Below are 21681 nucleotides of genomic sequence, written 5' to 3' on the forward strand. Positions count from 1 at the left end.
TCGCGGCGACGGAAGGGGGCGGGGTCTGTGGCGCGCAGACGCAGCTTGAACTCCTGAGAGGCGGGCTGGGGCTTAGCCAATGGGATAAGGGGGGAGGGAACGAGGTGGGGCTTCTCTCAGCCAATCGACGGGCGCGCCTTCGTTGCCGCTCTATGCCGCTCCGCCCCGGCTCGCTGGTCCCAGAAGGCGCCGGGTTTCCCAAGATGGCAGCGGACGTGTCCGTTACTCACCGGCCCCCGCTGAGCCCGAAGTCTGGGGCCGAGGTCGAAGCCGGCGATGCCGCAGAGCGCCGGGCGCCCGAAGAAGAGCTGCCGCCTCTAGATCCAGAAGAGATCCGGAAACGCCTGGAACACACCGAGCGCCAGTTCCGTAACCGCCGCAAGATACTGATCCGGGGCCTCCCGGGGGACGTGACCAACCAGGTATTGGGGGGGGGCGGTGTAGGAGCGTGGCGGGAAATACCACGGTGCGCGTGCGCGGGGGGAACTGGGCGACACCAACGCTGAGGTGCGCGGGGGTCGTTGGCGGGGGCGTCCAAGCACTGGATCCACGCGGGATCGAGAGAGACCAAGAGCGGGATGTGGGGGGGCGGTGATGAAAGAGGAAACCGGCTGTGAAGTGAGAGAGGGCGTTGCTAGGGGCGACCACAGGCTTGGTCGACACCAAGTGATGGAAGGGGGCGGACAGCTTTGGTCCTGTTGGGGAATTGTGAATGGGCTGGTACACTGGACCACCAGTTGCCCCCTGCTTGGATGATGCTTTTCTCCACCCACTCTACCACAGGGTAGTGGGACCTCAAATCCAGAAGTTTCAGGACTGCGGAGAGTATGCCCCTCCATCTCACGCGTTTATTCACTGCTCTCAGAGATAAATCCGGAAGTAACAGCAGCCCCTGGGTCTCAGCCCCCAAAACCTCAGGATTAATTTGGGAAAATGGGGACTCCTGCCACCAGCCTACAGACCTACAGGAAGGAAGCGGGGCCTGTGTTCTATGGATCCCCTCGTGGCTAATCTTCCTGCTAGGAGTGCCCTTCTCATGGGGCCAGCATGGGGCAGCGCTTCCCAATGCTCTTTGGACCCGGGGAAATGGCATCTATACTGCCCTGCCCTACGGCGGTGAAACAGGTCCTCGCTTCCTTCTGCTGAGAATCCCTGTTCTCTGGCCCACCAGCACACCTGCCACTGGCCCTCCCTGCCCATGGGTGGGCACCTGGCTAGTGGGACCCCAGGGATTTTGGGAGGGGCTGAATTTAGGGACAGACCGGGGCAGGCATCATTAAGGATGGTCAGGTTTGTTTCTGGGGCTTCCTCTCAGTGTCTGCAGTCTCTAAGCAGGAAACACATTGTTTCTCCTGCAAGATGCATAGTGTATCTGGCCCCAGCACGCCCCAGCACGCCCCAGCACTTTGCCTTCAAAGCTGGCTTGAGGCTGGGCACGGTGGCTCATCCCTTTAATCCCAGCACTTTGAGAGACTGAGGCAAGAGGCTGTCTTGAGCCCAAGGGTTCAAGACTAACCTGGGCAGCATAGTGAAACCCCCATCTCTACAAAAAATTTTAAATAATTAGGCATGGTGGTGCGTGCCTGTAGTCCCAGCTACTCAGGAGGCTGTGGTGGGAGGATCACTTGAGCCTAGGAGGTTGAGGCTGCAGTGAGCTATGATCGTGCTACTGCACTCTAGCCTAGGTGACAGAGCAAGACCCTGTCTCTAAAAAAAAAAGAAAATAAATGAGCTGGCTTGCAAGAGGGCAGCCTTATCAGGAGGAGGAAATTGGGAGGCATGTGAACCCACAGAATGTGGGGCTTACTAGTAGGTGGGCTTCCCAGTCAGGTACCCGTGGGTGGCCGTGCTGCCCAACTGCATGGCCTCCAGCCGATCTCTTCACTTCTCCTAGCCTAGGTTTTCTCATGTACAACATGAGTTTGTTAATACTTCGCTTACAGAGTTGTTGGAAACAGTGAATCTTGCAAAAGGAGGTTCATGGAGGTTAAATGACTTCCCTAAAGGCATACTCCTTTTTTGTTTTTTGTTTTTTTTTTAGATGGAGTCTTACTCTGTAGCCAGGCTAGAGTGCAGTGGCTTGATCTCTGCTCACTGCAACCTTCACCTCCCAGGTTCAAGCGATTGTCCTGCCTCAGTCTTCCAAGTAGCTAGGACAACAGGCGCACTCCACTACATCCAGCTGTGGTTTTGTATTTTTAGTAGAGACGGGGTTTCTCCTTGTTGGCCAGGATGGTTTCGATCTCTTGATCTCGTGATCCTCCCGCCTCGGCCTCCAAAGTGCTGGAATTACAGGCATGAGTCCGGCTTTTTTTTTTTTTTTTTTTTGAGACAGTGTCTCCCTTTGTCGCCCAGGCTGGAGTGCAATGGCACACTGCAACCTCTGCCTTCTGGGTTCAAGCAGTTCTCCTACCTCAGCCTCCCGAGTAGCTAGGATTATAGGTGTGCGCCACCTATAACCAGTGGCGCCACCAGTAGCCACTCCTGGCTAATTTTTGTATTTTTAGTAGAGACAAGGTTTCACCATGTTGGCCAGGCTGGTCTCGAACTCCTGACCTCAGGTGATCCACCCGCCTCGGCCTCCCAAAGTGCTGGGATTATAAGCATGAGCCACCCCACCCAGCAAGCTAAAGATATACCCTTTAAGAGCATGTTGCCTGGTAATAGCACAGTCTGCAGCCAGGTTCTGAATCCCAGCTCTGCCAGGTGTGAGCAGAATGACCTTGGCCAAATTACTGCATCAAGCCTCAGTTTCCTCAATGGTAAAATGGGGGGTGGTAATTGACCTGCCTTCATAGCTGGTGGCAGCTATGAGGGCGGCACCGAGTTGCCCCCTTCCATCTCCAGTAACTCCCTGTCTTTTGTCTTGTATCTCCACAGGAAGTACATGACCTGCTCAGTGACTATGAGCTCAAATACTGTTTTGTGGACAAATACAAAGGGACAGGTTTGTGGGGCCATGGGGTGGGCCAGGGCAGGGAATGACCGTCCCTGAAGATGGGAGGGCCCTGGCTCACTGTCTGCTGCTCTGAACTTCAGGCCAGTATTGCCCCCCAGGCCAAAATGGCAGGTTGCCCCAATCTGCCTGTCATCCTGTCATCTTGGGACAGCCTTCATGTTCTCCTTGAAGAACATTGGGCATTGGGCTGATTCTCTTCCTACTCCACTCGCTTGGCATTGAGCTAATTCTTTTTTTTTTGAGGCGGAGTCTTGCTCTGTCGCCCGGACTGGAGTGCAGTGGCCAGATCTCAGCTCACTGCAAGCTCCGCCTCCGGGTTTACGCCATTCACCTGCCTCAGCCTCCGAGTAGCTGGGACTACAGGCACCCGCCACCTCACCGGCTAGTTTTTGTATTTTTAGTAGAGACGGGGTTTCACCGTGTTAGCCAGGATGGTCTCGATCTCCTGACCTCGTGATCCGCCCGTCTCGGCCTCCCAAAGTGCTGGGATTACAGGCTTGAGCCACCGCGCCGGCCTTGAGCTAATTCTTGACAACGTTTGGCCATGGGTTCATTCTCTTCCTACCCCTCTTGCCTCTTCCTACCCAGCCAGTCACCCATGCTTGTGTGTTTTTGTTTTTGTTTTGGTTTTTGGTTTTTTGAGATGGAGTCTTGCTCTGTCGCCAGGCTGGAGTGCAGTGGTGTGATCTTGGTTCGCTACAACCTCTGCCTCCTGGGTTCAGCCCATTCCTCTGCCTCAGCCTCCCAAGTAGCTGGGATTATAGACATGTGCCACCACACCCGGCTAATTTTTGTATTTTTAGTAGAGACAAGGTTTCACCATGTTGGCCAGGCTGGTCTCGAACTCCTGACCTCAGGTGATCCACCCGCCTCGGCCTCCCAAAGTGCTGGGATTATAAGCATGAGCCACCCCACCCAGCAAGCTAAAGATATACCCTTTAAGAGCATGTTGCCTGGGTAATAGCACAGTCTGCAGCCAGGTTCTGAATCCCAGCTCTGCCAGGTGTGAGCAGAATGACCTTGGCCAAATTACTGCATCAAGCCTCAGTTTCCTCAATGGTAAAATGGGGGGTGGTAATTGACCTGCCTTCATAGCTGGTGGCAGCTATGAGGGCGGCACCGAGTTGCCCCCTTCCATCTCCAGTAACTCCCTGTCTTTTGTCTTGTATCTCCACAGGAAGTACATGACCTGCTCAGTGACTATGAGCTCAAATACTGTTTTGTGGACAAATACAAAGGGACAGGTTTGTGGGGCCATGGGGTGGGCCAGGGCAGGGAATGACCGTCCCTGAAGATGGGAGGGCCCTGGCTCACTGTCTGCTGCTCTGAACTTCAGGCCCAGTATTGCCCCCCAGGCCAAAATGGCAGGTTGCCCCAATCTGCCTGTCATCCTGTCATCTTGGGACAGCCTTCATGTTCTCCTTGAAGAACATTGGGCATTGGGCTGATTCTCTTCCTACTCCACTCGCTTGGCATTGAGCTAATTCTTTTTTTTTTGAGGCGGAGTCTTGCTCTGTCGCCCGGACTGGAGTGCAGTGGCCAGATCTCAGCTCACTGCAAGCTCCGCCTCCCGGGTTTACGCCATTCACCTGCCTCAGCCTCCCGAGTAGCTGGGACTACAGGCACCCGCCACCTCACCCGGCTAGTTTTTGTATTTTTAGTAGAGACGGGGTTTCACCGTGTTAGCCAGGATGGTCTCGATCTCCTGACCTCGTGATCCGCCCGTCTCGGCCTCCCAAAGTGCTGGGATTACAGGCTTGAGCCACCGCGCCCGGCCTTGAGCTAATTCTTGACAACGTTTGGCCATGGGTTCATTCTCTTCCTACCCCTCTTGCCTCTTCCTTACCCAGCCAGTCACCCATGCTTGTGTGTTTTTGTTTTGTTTTGGTTTTTGGTTTTTTGAGATGGAGTCTTGCTCTGTCGCCAGGCTGGAGTGCAGTGGTGTGATCTTGGTTCGCTACAACCTCTGCCTCCTGGGTTCAGCCCATTCCTCTGCCTCAGCCTCCCAAGTAGCTGGGATTATAGACATGTGCCACCACACCCGGCTAATTTTTGTATTTTTAGTAGAGACAGGGTTTCTACCTGTGTGGGTTCAGGTTAGCCAGGTGAGGAGGTGGGGCTCAGTGTTCCATGCTCAGGGAACAGCAGCTGCGAAGACCCCTTTGGAGCGTGCCTGGTGTGGTCCAGATAGCAGTGGTGAGATGGGAGGGGAGGTCAGCGAGCCCACGCAGGCTGCACTGCACCCTGCAGCTAGAAGCCACCAGATGGATGTGGCGTGATCTGATTATCATTTTGAACAAAGCTTCCTGTGGCCTCTGGGTGGATTGCAAATCTGGGGCAGCACTTGGCAGCAGGGTTCAGGGCACTGGTGGCCTGGAAAGGTGGCGGGGTGGGCAGTGTGTAGAGTGGGGCTCTGGAGTCCACCTGCCTGGGTTCAAGTCCAGGCTCCCTTACTTGGGCACAGGGGTGCTGCTCTGGGCCCGTTTCCTCACTGGCAAAATGTTGGTTGTGATGATTAAGTTATAACCATTTGACAGATGAGGAAACTGATACCCCCAAAGCCACCTGGGGCTTGGGGCTTAACTCTGGGCCCCAGTGAGCATGGGCTTAACCACTGCCCTTGGTATCATGCGAGTGACCCACGGCGTTCTAGGACAGAGCCAGGTCCACAGTTGGGCGCTGCTATGGGTGCGGGTGGACACAGGGCTGGGAGAGGGAGTGGGCTTCGTGGAGCCTGGAGTCAATGGCAGGCACGCTCGCCTGTGTGAGTCGCCAAGGCTGGCAACTGTTCATATCGGCAGGTACCTGAAATGCCCAGCATTTGGAGGTCCCACCTGCTTTGCAGGGTGGCAGGGTGGAGGGGCAGGCCCTCAGGGACCAGCTGACCTCGCGCTGCCCTCCTCCCACCGCAGCCTTCGTGACCCTGCTGAATGGGGAGCAGGCCGAGGCCGCAATCAACGCTTTTCACCAGAGCTGCTTACGGGAGCGCGAGCTGTCGGTGCAGCTGCAGCCCACGGATGCCCTGCTGTGCGTGGCCAACCTGCCCCCCAGCCTCACACAGCAGCAGTTCGAGGAGTTGGTGCGGCCCTTCGGCAGCCTGGAGCGCTGCTTCCTGGTCTACAGTGAGCGCACTGGCCACTCCAAGGGGTATGGCTTTGCCGAGTACATGAAGAAGGACTCAGCTGCCCGTGCCAAGTCGGACCTGTTGGGCAAGCCGCTGGGACCGCGCACCCTCTACGTGCACTGGACGGATGCTGGGCAACTGACGCCTGCCCTTCTCCACTCCCGCTGCCTCTGTGTGGACCGCCTACCACCTGGCTTCAACGATGTGGACGCTCTGTGCCGGGCGCTGTCAGCTGTCCATAGCCCCACCTTCTGCCAGGTGAGCCTTGTGGAGAGCACTGGGGAGCAGGTGCCAGGCCCAGAGCACCTGAGGGAGTCTTTGGAGTCATCTACCTTTTCTTTTTTTTTGAGACAGAGTATCACTTTGTCAACCATGCTGGAGTGCAGTGGTGCGATCTCAGTTCACTGCAACCTCCGCCTCCTGGGTTCAAGCGATTCTCCTGCCTTAACCTCCAGAGTAGCTGGGATTACAGGTGCCCCGCCACCATGCCTGGATAGTTTTTATATTTTTAGTAGAGGTGGGGTATTGCCATATTGGCCAGGCTGATCTTGAACTCCTGGCTTCAGGTGATCCACCCACATTAGCCTCCCAACGTGCTGGGATTACAGGCGTGAGCCACTGCATCCGGCCAGAGGATTTGAATCCCTGTGCAACTTCAGGCCTCACTGTCGCTCTGTCAGATGCAGGTGAGGCCACTCTTGGAACTGGATCTCGAGGTTTGCTCACCGCTCACCTCCTCATTCGCTGGTACCTTCATCAAACCTCCCATGGGGTCCCAGACCCTGGCCAGGCATTCAGGAGGCTGCAGAGGAACCCACAGTCTATTTGAACCTTGAGGTCAGAGACTGAGGCTTCGCTAGATCCCAGCCCCACCCTCGAGCTCGGGCCAGTCACTGGCTCTCTGATCTACAGTTTCCCTCCTCCGTAAGCAGGGACTCAATACTTGCACAATGGGTTGGCAAAACAATCCCTTGTTCATTCAGACCACATGTGCCAGGCACTTCTGTGTGTGTGCCTCGCCCTGTGACAGGTGCAGTGGGGCGAGAATAGGCCAGACTCACTCTCTAAGAGCCCCCAGAAGGTCTTGATCCCCAGAGATCCTGAAGGGGATTCCTGCAGCACTTGCTATGGACTCAGTGCATAGCCTTTAGTTGCTTCGTCCTGTAGCAACCCTGAGAAGCAGGTGTTACTCCCGTTTTCAGGTGACGATACCCTGAGAGGCAGGTGTTACTCCCATTTTCAGGTGAGGATACCCTGAGAGACAGGTGTTACTCCCATTTTCAGGTGAGGATACCCTGAGAGACAGGTGTTACTCCCATTTTCAGGTGAGGATACCCTGAGAGGCAGGTGTTACTCCCATTTTCAGGTGAGGATACCCTGAGAGGCAGGTGTTACTCCCTTTTTCAGGTGAGGATACCCTGAGAGGCAGGTGTTACTCCCATTTTCAGGTGAGGATACCCTGAGAGGCAGGTGTTACTCCCATTTTCAGGTGAGGATACCCTGAGAGGCAGGTGTTACTCCCTTTTTCAGGTGAGGATACCCTGAGAGGCAGGTGTTACTCCCATTTTCAGGTGAGGATACCCTGAGAGGCAGGTGTTACTCCCATTTTCAGGGAGGATACCCTGAGAGGCAGGTGTTACTCCCTTTTTCAGGTGAGGATACCCTGAGAGGCAGGTGTTACTCCCATTTTCAGGTGAGGATACCCTGAGAGGCAGGTGTTACTCCCATTTTCAGGTGAGGATACCCTGAGAGGCAGGTGTTACTCCCATTTTCAGGTGAGGATACCAAGGCACACAGGGGTCAAGTAACTTGCCCAGAGTTAAACAGCCAGGGTCTGGCAGAGCTGGGATCAGAATACCGCAGCCTAGCTCCAGAGCTTGGACCACTGAGAGGAGGCCAGTGCAGAGGCTTAGAAGGGGTAGGCCTGGCCAGGCGCAGTGACTCACACCTGTAACCCCAGCACTTTGGGAGGCTGAGGTGGGCAGATCCTTTGAGCCTAGGAGTTTGAGACCAGCCTGGGCAATATGGTGAAATCCTCTCTATACAAAAATTAGACAGGTATGGTGGTATGCCTGTAGTCCCAGCTACTCAGGAGGCTGAGGTGGCAGGATCGCTTGATCCTGGGAGTCTGAGGCTGCCGTGAGCCTTGATCGCACCACAGCACAATGACACTACAGCCTGGGCAATGGAGCTAGACCCCCATCTCAAAAAAAAAACAGTCCTGGGCTCAGACCCCCAGCTCTGTGGCTTTGAGTGGGTCCCTCTCGTGTAAGTGGGGTATTGGTGCCCCATTTAAACCAGGTGTCTGTTGGGAGGCAGAGGCAGGAGGATCACTTGAGACCAGGAGTTCAAGATGAGCCTGGGTGAGATAGCAGGACACCATCTCTATATTTAAAACAAGAAACAGGCTGGGTGAGATGGCTCATGCATGTAATCCCAGCACTTTGAGAGGCCGAGGCAGGTGGATCACTTGAGGTCAAGAGTTCAAGACCAGCCTGGCCAAAATGGTGAAACCCCGTCTCTACTAAAAATACAAAAAAATTAGCCAGGTATAGTGGCACAGGGCTGTAATCCCAGCTACTCAGGAGGCTGAGGCAGGAGAATCGCTTGTACCTGGGAGGCAGAGTTTGCAGTGAGCCGAGATTGCTCCACTGCACTCCAGCCTGGGTGACAGAGCAACACTCCATCTCAAAAAAAAAAAAAAAAGGCCAAGCGCAGTGGCTCACGCTTATAAAGCTTTGGGAGGCTGAGACGGATCACCTGAGGTCAGCAGTTTGAGACCAGCCTGACCAACATGGAGAAACCCCATCTCTACTAAAAATACAACAAAAAAAAAAGTAGCCAGGCATGGCGGTGTGTGCCTGTAATCTCAGCTACTTGAGAGGCTGAGACAGAAGAATTGCTTGAACCCACGAGGCTGAGGTTTCGGTGAGTGGAGATCACGCCACCGCACTCCAGCCTGGGTGACAGAGCGAGACTCCATCTCAAAGAAACAAAAAAAAAACAACAAAAGCTGAGTATCCATGAGCCATGGGAACCCCCTCTCTGTTTACTCATCATTCATTCATTCATTCATTCTGCCGCCTTCTCTTGGACACCTGCTACGTTCCAGGCTGCCTGTGCGGGCTCAGGACAGAAGATGAGTTAGCACAATGGCCTCATCTTTTTATTTATTTTTTTTATTTTTTTTTTTTTTTGAGACGGAGTCTCGCTCTGTCGCCCAGGCTGGAGTGCAGTGGCCGGATCTCAGCTCACTGCAAGCTCCGCCTCCCGGGTTTACGCCATTCTCCTGCCTCAGCCTCCCAAGTAGCTGGGACTACAGGCGCCCGCCACCTCGCCCGGCTAGTTTTTTGTATTTTTTAGTAGAGACGGGGTTTCACCATATTAGCCAGGATGGTCTCGATCTCCTGACCTCGTGATCCACCCGTCTCGGCCTCCCAAAGTGCTGGGATTACAGGCTTGAGCCACCGCGCCCGGCCTATTTATTTTTTATTTTTGTTTTTTTAAGACAGAATCTCGCTGTGTCACCCAGTCTGGAGTACAGAGGCGCAATCTTGGCTCACTGCATCCTCTGCCTCCCGGGTTCAGGTGATTCTCCAGCCTCAGCCTTCTGAGTAGCTGGGATTACAGGCGCCGGCCACCACACCCAATTTTTGTACTTTTAGTAGAGATGGGGTTTCGCCATGTTGGCCTGGCTGGTCTCAAACCCCTAACCTCAAGTGATCCGCTCACCTCGGCCTCCCAAAGTGCTGAGATTACAGGCATGAACCACTGTGTTGGCCTGGCCTTACCTTCTTATGTGGAGATCAAAGGTCACAGGGTCATGACCAGCTACAGGTACTCTTCTAGCCTGTTTCCCCATCTCAAAATGGGGTTGTCAGTGCTTCATGATCAGGTTATTGTGAACAGCTGCCCATTCACTTCTCCACTGGAACATTCACTACATTTTTTTTCTTTTTTTTTTTTTTTGAGACAGAGTCTTGCTCTGTCGCCCAGGCTGGAGTGCAGTCACGTGATCTCAGCTCACTGCAAGCTCCGCCTCCCAGGTTCACACCATTCTCCTGCCTCAGCCTCCCGAGTAGCTGGGACTACAGGTGTGAGCCACCGTGCCTGGCCTTATTTATTTATTTATTTTTTTGAGACAGGTTCTCACTCTATCACCCAGGCTAGAGGAGTCCAGGCTGAGGGAGTGCATTCCAGCCTCAACCTCCAGGGTTCAAGAGATCCTCCTGCCTTGGCTTCCCATGTAAGCTGGAACTACAGGAATGCATCAGCATGCCCAGTTGATTTTTAAAATTTTACATAGAGGCCGGGTGCAGTGGCTCATGCCTGTAACCCCAGATCACTTGAGGTCAGGAGTTCGAAACCAGCCTGTTCAACATGGTAAAACCCTGTCTCATGGCCGGGCACAGTGGCTCAAGCCTCCAGCGCTTTGGGAGGCCGAGGCGGGCAGATCACGAGGTCAGGAGATCAAGACCATCCTGGCTAATATGGTGAAACCCTGTCTCTACTAAAAATACAAAACAAAGTTAGCCGGGTGTGGTGGCATGTGCCTGTGGTCCCAGCTACTTGGGAGGCTGAGGCAGAAGAATCGCCTGAAACTGGGAGGCAGAGGTTGTGGTGAGCCAAGATCCCGCCACTGCACTCCAGCCTGGGTGGCAGAGTGAAACTCCGTCTCAAAAACAAACAAACAAAAAACAGAAAAAAAAAACCCTGTCTCTACTAAAAATACAAAAAAAATTAGCCAGGCTTGGTGGTGGGTGCAAAATTATGTGAAGATGGGATCTCCCTATGTTGCCCAGACTGGTCTGAAACTCCTGTGCTCAAACGATCCTCCTGCCTCGGCCTCCCAAAGTGCTGGGATTATAGATTCGAGCCACTGGGCCTGATCTCACCAAACATTTGTTGAGCATCTGATGAGTACCAGGCATTGAGGTGATGTCCTCCAAGGAGCTCACCTTTAACGTTAGGTGACCCGTTTGAATGGAGGATGGGCTTGACAGTGAGGCAGCTTGAGGTTCACACATCAGTCCCCTTACTTAGGAATTGTGTGGCCTTGATCACTCTGTGACCCCTCTAAGTCTCTCTCTGCTCATCCCTAAGATGGGTGTGATTATGGCCGGACACAGTGGCTCGTGCCTGTAACCTAGCACTTTGGGAGGCCAAGGCGAGCAGATTGCTTGAGGTCAGGAGTCCGAGACGAGCCTGGCCAACACGGTGAAACCCCGTCTCTACTAAAAATACAAAAAATTAGCCTGGTGCGGTGGCGGGCACCTGTAGTCCCAGCTACATGGAAGGCTGAGGCAGGAGAATGGCGTGAACCCGGGAGGCGGAGTTTGCAGTGAGCCGAGATCGCACTACTGTACTCCAGCCTGGGCGACAGAGCGAGATTCTGTCTCAAAAAAAAAAAAAAAAAAATTAGCTGGGCGTGGTGGTGCACGCCTGTAATCCCAGCTACGGGGAGGCTGAGGCACGAGAATCACTTGAACCCAGGAGGTGGAGGTTACAGTAAACTGAGTTCACATCACTGCACTCCGGGGCGACAGAGCAAGAGTCCGTCTCAAAGAAAACAAAACAAAACGATGGGTGTGATTATGGGAGATCTGTGCCCAGACCTTGGCACAGGGCGTGGGCCAAGGTGAAGGGCTGCTACCTGCACCTTTGCTGCCCGGGCATTCAGCAAGTGCTGGGGCCCAGGCCCAGCCACTTCCCTTAGCATTGCTACCTGGCTTGGCCACTGTCTGGAACGAGAGCCCTTCCTTCCCCACCACTTGCTGATTATCTTTTTTTTTTTTTTGAGACGGAGTTTCGCTCTTGTTGCCCAGGCTGGAGTGCAATGGCGCGATCTCAGCTCACTGCAACCTCCGCCTCAGGTTCAAGCGATTCTCTTGCTTCAGCCTCCGTAGTAGCTAGAATTACAGGCATGAGCCACCACTCCCGGCTAATTTTGTATTTTTAGCAGAGACGGGGTTTCTCCATGTTAGTCAGGCTGGTCCTGACCTCAGGTGATCCGCCCACCTCGGCCTCCCAAAGCGCTGGGATTACAGGCATGAGCCACCGTGCCTGGCCTCTTTTTCTTTGTTTTTAAGCAACAGGGTCTTGCTCTGTCCTTGGAGTACAGTGGCTCAATCATAGCTCACTGTAATCTTGAATTCCCGGGCTTAAGCAGTATTCCCCCCACAGCTGGGACCATAGCCCGGTACCACCACATCCTGCTGCAGCACTGTTTCTTGGGACAGCCATCACCAGTACTCTGATGTGGCTGGTCCCATGAAGGCTGTCAGCCTGGCCTTGTCTGTGCTCTAGACTGTGACCTGGACAAGGGACTGTCCCTCTCTCAGCCCGAGTTTTCCCACCTACAAAGTAAGGGCGCTGATAGTGCCTGCCTTTTTTTCTTTTCTTTTTTTTTTTTTTTTTGAGATGGAGTCTCGCTCTGTCGCCCAGGCTGGAGTGCAGTCACCAGATCTTATCTCACTGCAAGCTCCGCCTCCTGGGTTCACGCCATTCTCCTGCCTCAGCCTCTCTAGTAGCTGGGACTACAGGCGCCTGCCGCCTCGCCCGGCTAGTTTTTTGTATTTTTTAGTAGAGACAGGGTTTCACCGTGTTAGCCAGGATGGTGTCGATCTCCTGACCTCGTGATCCACCCGCCTCGGCCTCCCAAAGTGCTGGGATTACAGGCTTGAGCCACTGCGCACAGCTGCCTTTTTTTCTTTTCTTTTCTTTTTTCTTTTTCTTTTTCTTTTTTTTTTTTTGAGACGGAGTCTTACTCTGTTGCCCAGGCTGGAGTGCAGTGGTGCGATCTCGGCTCGCTGCAACCTCTGCTTCCCGTGTTGAAGTGATTCTCGTGCCTCGGCCTCCCAAGTAGCTGGGATTACAGACATGCGCCACCATGCCCAGCTAATTTTGTATTTTTAGTAGAGATGGGGTTTTGCCATGTTGGTCAGGCTGGTCTCGAACTCGACCTCAAATGATGCGCCCACCTCAGCCTCCCAAAGTGTTGGGATTATAGGCGTGAGCCACTTTGCTCAGCCTCTCTGATTTTCTAATGTCCAAAACTTCTCAGTCCTGGAACACATCTGGCCCCAGGGTTCTGGGTTGGGGGCTGTGGTCTGGAAGAACTAAGTGGCTGATGTCACAGGAGACGGAGAGACCTCCCTGGCTTGGCCGTGCCTCTGTGCTTGCTGCTCCCTGGCTGTGTGACCTGTGTATCTGGTACCAGCAGCCTGGAACCCAAGCTTGGAAGCCACCTGCCTCACCCACGGGCTGGGCACCCCTCCCAGCCCCAGCTACAGTGTCCTTGGCCTGAGGCTGGTGGTTGGGTGACACCCCAAAGCCACGTGCCTCTTTCCCCAGTTTGCATTTTGGTGTACTTTGACATCCCCCAAGTCCCTCTGTGGCCTTTTTTTTTTTTTGAGACAGAGTCTCACTCTGTTACCCAGGCTGGAGTGCAGTGGTGCGATTCTTCTGCCTCAGCCTCCCGAGTAGCTGGGACTATAGGCACGTGCCACCATGCCGGCTAATTTTTTGTATTTTTAGTAGAGACGGGGTTTCACTGTGTTAGCCAGGATGGTCTCGATCTCCTGACCTCATGATCCATCTGCCTCAGCCTCCCAGAGTGCTGGTATTACATGTGTGAGCCACTGCGTCCGGCCGTGGCCTTGGCTTTGGTGGTGAGGCGGCTCCCAGCTCCATCCTCCCTCCAGCTGCGTGGCCTTGAGTGCGCTGACCTCTCTGTGCCTCAGTTGCCTTCTCTGATAAATGGGTATGATGCAGCCGCCCAGGGTCATTGGGAAGATCAGAGGAGCTGATGCAGGAGCGAGGCGCAGGGCAGTGAAGGCCTGGTGTGGAATTCACCCTCATGGGGCAGCAGAGTCTGGTTACGGTTGTCACTTCCTGGGGTGGTGCAGTCACTGCTGCCCAGGTGCTCATGACTGCCTGCCTTCCTCCGGCAGCTGGCGTGCGGCCAGGACGGGCAGCTGAAGGGTTTCGCGGTGCTGGAGTATGAGACGGCTGAGATGGCGGAGGAGGCACAGCAGCAGGCGGACGGTCTGGCCCTGGGGGGCAGCCACCTGCGAGTCTCCTTCTGTGCCCCTGGGCCCCCCGGCCGCAGTATGCTGGCCGCTCTCATCGCTGCCCAGGCCACGGTGAGCCTGTGTGGGCAGGGGTGGAGGGGTGGGGATGGGAGCCTCATGGGGATATCAGGGCCCCAGCGGCGCTCTGAGCTGCTCTGTTCCTGCAGGCCCTCAATCGGGGGAAGGGACTCCTCCCTGAGCCCAACATCCTGCAGCTGCTCAACAACCTGGGCCCGTCTGCCTCCCTCCAGCTGCTGCTCAACCCCCTGCTCCACGGCAGTGCGGGGGGGAAGCAGGGTAAGGTGGGGCTGGGCGGGGTCCCCCACTGTGCAGAACGGGCTGCAGCACTGTCCCCGGCACTCCCCGAAACTGCTCATCTTGGCCACAGTGACAGGAGCCCAGGAGTAGGGCTGAGGGGGTTGTGGAGTCATAGGGGGAGCTGCTGTTGTCCACAACTGGGGGCCGGGACCAGGGCCACACAGCGGCCTGCAGTGAGCTGGGGTGCTGGCAAGAGGGGCCTGGCCTTCACTGGACTAGCCTCTGCTCCTTCTAGGCCCTTCCTTTGGGCAAGTCCACTGCCCACCCCCCAGCCCTAGAGCATCAGTTTCCTGCCCCTTCACTGGGTTCAGGGCAGTGTTTCATGAGGCGGGGCAGGGAGGACACAGGGACCCCCACCCATCCTCCTGTGTCTCCCTGCAGGCCTCCTGGGTGCTCCCCCAGCCATGCCGCTGCTCAGTGGGCCAGCCCTGTCCACGGTGCTGCTGCAGCTCGCCCTGCAGACCCAGGGCCAGAAGGTAACACACGCGTCCCCCTCACCCACCACTCTACAGCCCCTCCTTGCTCTTTTCAACACAGTTGGCGAGATTGGTGGGGTGGGGGGACCTCTGGCTGTGCCCTGGGGGCCCAGAACCTGGGTGAGGCTGACTCCCCCCAGCCCCTGCCTTTCCCACCCACATCCCCATCCCCCTCCGGCAATCTCTCCATTCTGGAGAGGGCCCCTGGACTTGGTGCCTGGGGTGGGGTCGGGACCTGGACACGCCCATTTACAGCCTGAAACTGGGTGTGGGCTGGGAGCGCGGCTGCTGGGCACCACTTTGTGAATAGACTGCTCGGAAGCTCCCCTGTGGAAGAGCCACCTGGGGAAGAAACCAGGTCTATCCCCTCAGTGCGCGCGCACATACACAAACGCACACACACAACTCACACCTAGAAACACAGGTATACATGCAGACTCACACATACAAAGATGCAGATATACACACACACAGACAGACATAGACATAAGTCAAAGACACACATAGACACAAGACTCACACACGCAGAAACAAAGACAGATGCGCGCGCACGCACGCACACGCACACACACAGACATCCACCCATGCTCCGCCCTGTCTGGTGTGGTTCCCTGGATTCTAAGTCAGTAGTGTCAGTCTGTCTGTCTGGTGGTAACTGACAGAGTACATGAGCCTGTGGGTCTGGCCTTCTGTGACTGAAAGTGGCTGAAACATTGTATGGCTGTCCCATTCCATGTGGCTGCAGTTGATACTGTGTGTGCTGTAATCATTGGCCAGGGAACTGGGGCCTGGCGCTCAGGAGACCCTCGGTCACCATGGCTAATGGGACGAATGATGGGGTTGGAGTGTGGCGGGCGCTGGGGAACCCCATGCCTGTCTGCCCAGGACCGGCCGAGCCCTGGAGTCGGGGTGTGTCTGCCAAGACTCTGGGCCACACCTGTCTGCTTCCCTGGGCCACCCTGCCGCCATCTGCAACTGTCTGCTCTGTCCCTAGAAGCCCGGCATCCTGGGAGACTCACCTCTGGGCGCCCTCCAGCCTGGGGCCCAGCCAGCCAACCCCCTCCTCGGGGAGCTGCCTGCAGGTAACGCAGACCCTGTCCACACGGTGTCCCCCAGCCACTTCCGCTTCCTTCCTTGCTACGTAGCCTTGGGCGAGTGACCCAACCTCTGTGGGTTCCTGCGCCCTGGTCCATCAGTTGGGTGTCCCCCCCAGGGCCCAGGCATGAGCTCTGCTCAGTGGCCAGCATGGATTTGTCTCTTGACCACTGGGCCCTGGTCCAGGTGGGAGTTGGAGGGCCCTGGGGAGAGGGGTCCTGTGAGCCTGGGCCACTGAAATCCTCCTTCCCTCCCTAGGAGGGGGCCTGCCCCCGGAGCTGCCGCCCCGGCGAGGAAAGCCACCACCCCTGCTGCCATCCGTGCTTGGCCCTGCTGGGGGTGACCGGGAGGCCCTGGGCTTGGGTCCCCCAGCGGCCCAGCTCACTCCTCCCCCCGCCCCTGTGGGGCTCCGAGGCTCTGGCCTCAGAGGCCTCCAGAAAGACAGTGGGCCTCTGCCGACGCCCCCTGGGGTAAGGCCCTGCCCTGCGCGCGGCACCACACCAGCCTCCTGTTCCACAGAGTCCCCTTTCCTGGGGGCCCTTGCGAATCTGGCCCTCCTGCCACAGGTCTCACTGCTGGGGGAGCCCCCCAAGGACTACCGGATTCCCCTGAATCCCTACCTGAACCTACACAGCCTGCTCCCGGCCAGCAACCTGGCGGGTAAGGAGGCCCGGGGCTGGGGAGGCGCCGGGAGAAGCCGCCGCCCAGCTGAGGGCCCCCCACCTAACCCCCCAGCCCCTGGAGGTGGCAGCAGCAGCAGCAAAGCCTTCCAGCTCAAGTCCCGCCTGCTCAGCCCCCTCAGCAGCGCCCGCCTGCCCCCCGAACCAGGGCTGTCTGACAGCTACGGCTTCGACTACCCTTCGGTGAGTGCCTGGCTGCAGCTCTCTGTCCCCTGAGGCCAAATCATTCTCCAAACTGATATTTCTCTAGGATGGACTATGCCAGGCCATGTGCTAGGGAGGCGACAGGGAACGTGCCGGATATGGTCTCTGCTTTTCTTTCTGTTTTTTTTAGAGACGGTCCCCCTATGTTGCCCTGGCTGGAGGGCAGTGGTGCTATCATAGCTCACTGCAGCCTCAACCTCCTGGGCTCAAGCGATCCTCACACCTCAGCCTCCCGAGGAGCTGGGACCACAGACATGCGCCTCCATGCCCAACTAATTTTTAAATTTTTGGTAGAGACAGAGTCTTATTGTGTTGTCCAGGCTGGTCTCAAACTCCTGACCTCAAGTGAGCCGCCCACCTCAGCCTCCCAAAGTGCTGGGATTACAGGCAAGAGCCACCACGCCCGGCCTCATGCCCTTAAAGTTTCCTGTCTCTCTGCACATCACCCCCTGCTTCCCGGTCCACCTGCCTGTCTGTCCATTCCCAAGACCTGGAGGATCTTGCGTCTCAGTCTGTCATCCTGATTCTGTCTTTCTCTCCCAAGAGGACTTATGCCACACTGTCTCTCCTCAGAGACAGGGCTTACCTTTTCTGTCCCGCTCTCTCACCTTTGATTCCTGTTTGTGCTCCTGGAAATTTGGTCCTTCTATGACGCCAAACTCCTTGGCAGGTCAGAAATTACAAACTGGGCCAGGTGTGGTGGCTCACACCTGTAATCCCAGCACTTTGGGAGGCCGAGGCGGGCGGATCACCTGAGGTCGGGAGTTCAAGACCAGCCTGACCAACATGGAGAAACCCTGTTGCTACTAAAAATACAAAATTAGCTGGGCGTGGTGGCACATGCCTGTAATCCCAGCTACTAGGGAGGCTGAGGCAGGAGAATTGCTTGAACCCAGGAGGTGAAGGTTGCGGTGAGCCGAGATGGCGCCATTGCACTCCAGCCTGGACAACAAGAGCGAAACCCCGTCTCAAAAAAAAAAAAAAAGAAATTGCAAACTGGCCGCCCATAGGTCACCTGGGTGATGTTTGGCCCCCTCTGGATTTCAAACAAATAACAACGGAAATTAACGCCAACACAGGAAAACTACAAGAGTCCACATAGCTCGAATTCCCAGCTTGCCTGGGAAACTCCAAACACTTAGACCCGTGGGGGCACCCCCTTCACAGCAGCCATCCCTGGGGCCAAGCTGCATCCAGCCCCCAATTTGCCTCTTCCTGGTCCCAGAGTGGTGGGGGCTGTCTTCCCTGATGACAGCTCTGCCAGCGGAGTTCAGCCAGGGGTGAGGCTGGGACAGACTCCAACCCATTGTGCTTCTCCCACTTGGATTCAGGACGTGGGACCACGGCGGCTCTTCTCCCACCCACGGGAACCAGCCCTTGGGCCTCACGGACCCAGCCGACACAAGGTAAGAGCCACCTGGTATGGTGTGTGTAGCAATCAGCTTTTATTACATGACAGGCTGTGCCCTGACTTAGTAGCCTAGAATAAGCAGACCTTGTATTTTGTGTGTTCTTTGTGGGGTTTTTTGAGATAGGATCTCACTGTGTTGCCCAGGCTGGAGTGCAGTGGCTCCATCATAGCTCACTGCGGCTTCAAACTCCTGGGCTCAAGCGATCCTCCTACCTCAGCCTCCTGAGTAGCTGAGACCATAGGCACTCACCACCGTGATGGTTAATTTTTGTACTTTTTGTGGAGACGAAGTCTCCCTATGTTGCCCAGGCTGGTCTGGACCTCCTAGGCTCAAGCAATCCTCCCACCTTGGCCTCCAAAAGTGCTAGGATCACAGGCATGAGCCACCATGCCGTGCCAGGCATTGTATTACTTCTTGCCACTCTGTGGGGCAGTGGGCGGTCCCTGGCACTCACCTGGGCCTCAGTGAGCTACATGGCCTCACATATTTGGCCTCCATAAACTGGGACAGTTTCTCTGTGTCCCTTCGTGCAGTGATGATCCCCGGGTTCCTGGAGGAGGAAGAGGAGGCGGGTACCCACATGCCAGCTCTCCTCAGTCCTATTAGCCAAAGCTAGTCTTTGCAAAACCCAGAATTGCTGGGCATGGTGGCTCACGCCTGTAATCCCAGCACTTTGGGAGGCCAAGGCCGGTGGATCACCTGAGGTCACGAGTTTGAGACCAGTCTGACCAACATAGAGAAACCCCATCTCTACTAAAATACAAAAAATTAGCTGGGCATGGTGGCACATGCCTGTAATCCCAGCTACTTGGGAGGCTGAGGCAGAAGAATCGCTGGAACCTGGGAGGCAGAGGTTGCAGTGAGCGAGATCATGCCATTGTACTGCAGCCTGGGCAACAAGAGCGAAACTCCATCTCAAAAAAAAAAAAAAGCCCAGAATCATTTTGGAGGATCATATACACAGGGCTGGGTACTACAATTGTCCGCTTCACTCCACCAACCCTTCTTCCACAGATGTCCCCCCCGCCCAGTGGCTTCGGTGAACGGAGCAGCGGTGGGAGTGGCGGGGGCCCCCTCTCTCACTTCTATTCAGGCTCGCCCACTTCCTACTTCACCAGCGGCCTGCAGGCTGGCCTCAAGCAGAGCCACCTCAGCAAGGTGAGGAGCCTCTCTGGCTGAACACAGGCACCCTGGGACAGCTGCGATTCAGGGGTGCCTGCCACCAGGGCTCTGTGACCCTTGGTACCCAGGCCAAAGCTGGGGTGGTGGCAGGGGTTGGTCGTGCTCAGGGTGGAGTAGCAACAGCCTGTTGTCCTCTATCCACCCTGTGCATCAAGCACCTAGCACTGCCAGCCTTCCAGGCTTTCTGTCACTTCCTCCCTCTACAGCCCAGGCTGTGGGTGCTACTTGACCCCATTTGACAGATGAGAAAACTGAGGCTCAAATAAAATGGAGCAATTGGCCCCCAGGTCTCATGGCTAGAAAGTAGCAGAAGCAAGATTTGAACCTGAAACCTGAAACCCTTCGTGTGCGGGGACAGGGAGGGCAGGGAGGGTGGGGGCGGGGGGCGGGAGGGGTGCTTCCTCTGGGCCCAGGGAGTAACCTGTTCCACCTCTCCATTTCTTCCAGGCAATCGGCTCTTCCCCACTGGGCTCCGGAGAAGGGCTCCTGGGCCTCAGCCCCGGGCCTAATGGTCACAGCCACCTGCTGAAGGTACAGGCAGGGGGTGGGGACATGCAGGGCTGGGGAGCCCCGGCCCCCCAGCGGCCCCTGACCTGCCCCACCCTGCCCTCTGTCTCCAGACCCCACTGGGCGGCCAGAAACGCAGCTTTGCCCACCTACTGCCCTCGCCCGAGCCCAGCCCAGAAGGCAGCTATGTGGGCCAGCACTCCCAGGGCCTCGGCGGGCACTACGCGGACTCCTACCTGAAGCGGAAGAGGATTTTCTAAGTGGCTGGCGCCAGAGATAACTCAAGGGCCTGCACCAAATCGCTTTTGGGTTTTCTGGTGTTTTGTTTTGTGTTTTTTTAAACCATTTTCTCTCTTTCGGTAATAGAAAAATCTCTGAAAGACTTTACTGACCAATCAGCTGGAGCCCCAGGAGCCCAAGGGGTGTGGGGGAGTCTGGAGGCCTCATTGCACCTCTGGCTTGCTCCCCACACCGAAACCCTGCAGCCTTAAGAGAGAGGGGCCCCGGCCTGCTCTCCCTCCCCCATCTCCTCTTCCGATGTGCCCGTCTCTCCGGAGCCCTCCTGCCTCGTTGATCCTGTAATTTTGGCCTTTCGAGTGCCTTGGAGGTTTCCCTGACCTCCCGTGAGGATACAGACACTGTCTCCTTTTTTTTAACTTTGACAACTGACTTCTGTTTCCTTTTCTAATTTTTATTTTTAAAACCACCGCGGACAACCCCCAGCTGTGATTCCTTCAGGGTCCGGCCTGTCCGGGCCACCATTCCACACTTTGCAGTTTGAAATAGCTCTTTTTCCCACATCTGCTGCAGGCATGGCTGTCTCCTGCCCCTGCCTGCCCATCTGGCCAATACCCTAGCCCCGGGGCCCGGGGTCCCTGCCGCAGCCCCCTCCCCTTCTGATGCCTTAAAAGCTGGGCCCCAGGCCCTGCTGGCCAGAGCCACAGATGCCAAGCTCTGGGAGCTTGACTATGGACCAAACAGCTCTGGCCTAGGGATTGGGCCACCCTACCTAGGATCTCCACCCTGGGGACAGTAGAAGGGTAAAGCCTTCATCTTGGCGAACCAGCCCCACCACCCCCTCCTGCCTGGGCCTGGGTGCAGAGATGGGCTTTCTCTGCCAATCCCCTGCTGTCTGTCTGTGGGAGTCGGACATTATGCCCATCTCCCAGAGCCTCTGCTTTCACTCCCTTGTTGAAGATGAATTCTTGAATTCTGCTGCCCACCCCAGGCCAGATCCTGGGAGCTGGCCTCCTTTCAGCCCAGTGCCAGAAACCAGCACTCCATGAAGATAAGCTCTGGGCCCGCCCACCAGCAGGACCTGTCCACCTGAGGTGACCCTGGGCCTTGCCCCCAGCCAACTGGGCCACCAGCTTCCCTCCCTTGACTCTGGGGGTCCACATCCACTCCAAGGGGACTATTCCCCCGACCCCACCCCAATCTCCCCACACGGACCTTTGCTGAATTAAAGTTTGTAAGTAAATGGTTTTAAAGAAATCAGAGTTGGCTGGTTCTTGGGACAAACAGTGGGACTGAGTAGGAGGTCTGGGATGGCCCCGCGGGTTTACCTGAGCTGGATCCCGCCCTGCTCTTCCCTCCTTGTCACCGCAGGCCCTAAGCAAACATCTGCGCTTCTGTTCCAGTAATTGTGGGCC

General features: G+C 56.1%; 1 protein-coding gene across 3 annotated transcripts; it reads left to right on the forward strand.

Annotated features, from left to right (window-relative positions):
• Window positions 1-78: 78 nt before the first annotated feature.
• RAVER1 (ribonucleoprotein, PTB binding 1) lies at window positions 79-21523 on the forward strand. Of its 3 annotated transcripts, XM_033199421.1 has the most exons (14): window positions 79-422; window positions 2881-2947; window positions 5872-6341; window positions 14036-14227; window positions 14323-14452; window positions 14855-14949; window positions 15944-16031; window positions 16303-16514; window positions 16611-16704; window positions 16780-16907; window positions 18260-18334; window positions 19355-19498; window positions 19970-20053; window positions 20143-21523. In XM_033199421.1, exons 1-14 carry the CDS (start codon window positions 153-155, stop codon window positions 20287-20289), a joined length of 2196 nt encoding a protein of 731 aa, XP_033055312.1. In that variant the 5' UTR covers window positions 79-152; the 3' UTR covers window positions 20290-21523. The 3 variants fall into 3 exon arrangements, with proteins under 3 accessions (XP_033055312.1, XP_033055310.1, XP_033055311.1); XM_033199419.1 differs by having other exon boundaries at window positions 16611-16907; XM_033199420.1 differs by lacking the exon at window positions 2881-2947 and adding an exon at window positions 4137-4203 and having other exon boundaries at window positions 102-422; window positions 16611-16907.
• The last annotated feature ends 158 nt before the right edge of the window (window positions 21524-21681 follow it).

Source organism: Trachypithecus francoisi, unplaced genomic scaffold (assembly GCF_009764315.1).
Source record: "Trachypithecus francoisi isolate TF-2019V2 unplaced genomic scaffold, Tfra_2.0 Lachesis_group5, whole genome shotgun sequence".
Taxonomy (NCBI): Eukaryota; Metazoa; Chordata; class Mammalia; order Primates; family Cercopithecidae; genus Trachypithecus; species Trachypithecus francoisi.

What these genes read in the sequence shown, in the direction of transcription:
- RAVER1 (XM_033199419.1), top strand. Translation starts at nt 153, where the DNA reads ATGCCGCTCCGCCCCGGCTCGCTGGTCCCAGAAGGCGCCGGGTTTCCC. An exon ending in CGGGGGACGTGACCAACCAG is followed by an intron (nt 423 to 2,880) that starts GTATTGGGGGGG and finishes GTATCTCCACAG; the next exon opens with GAAGTACATGACCTGCTCAG. An exon ending in CCTCGGGGAGCTGCCTGCAG is followed by an intron (nt 16,032 to 16,302) that starts GTAACGCAGACC and finishes TTCCCTCCCTAG; the next exon opens with GAGGGGGCCTGCCCCCGGAG.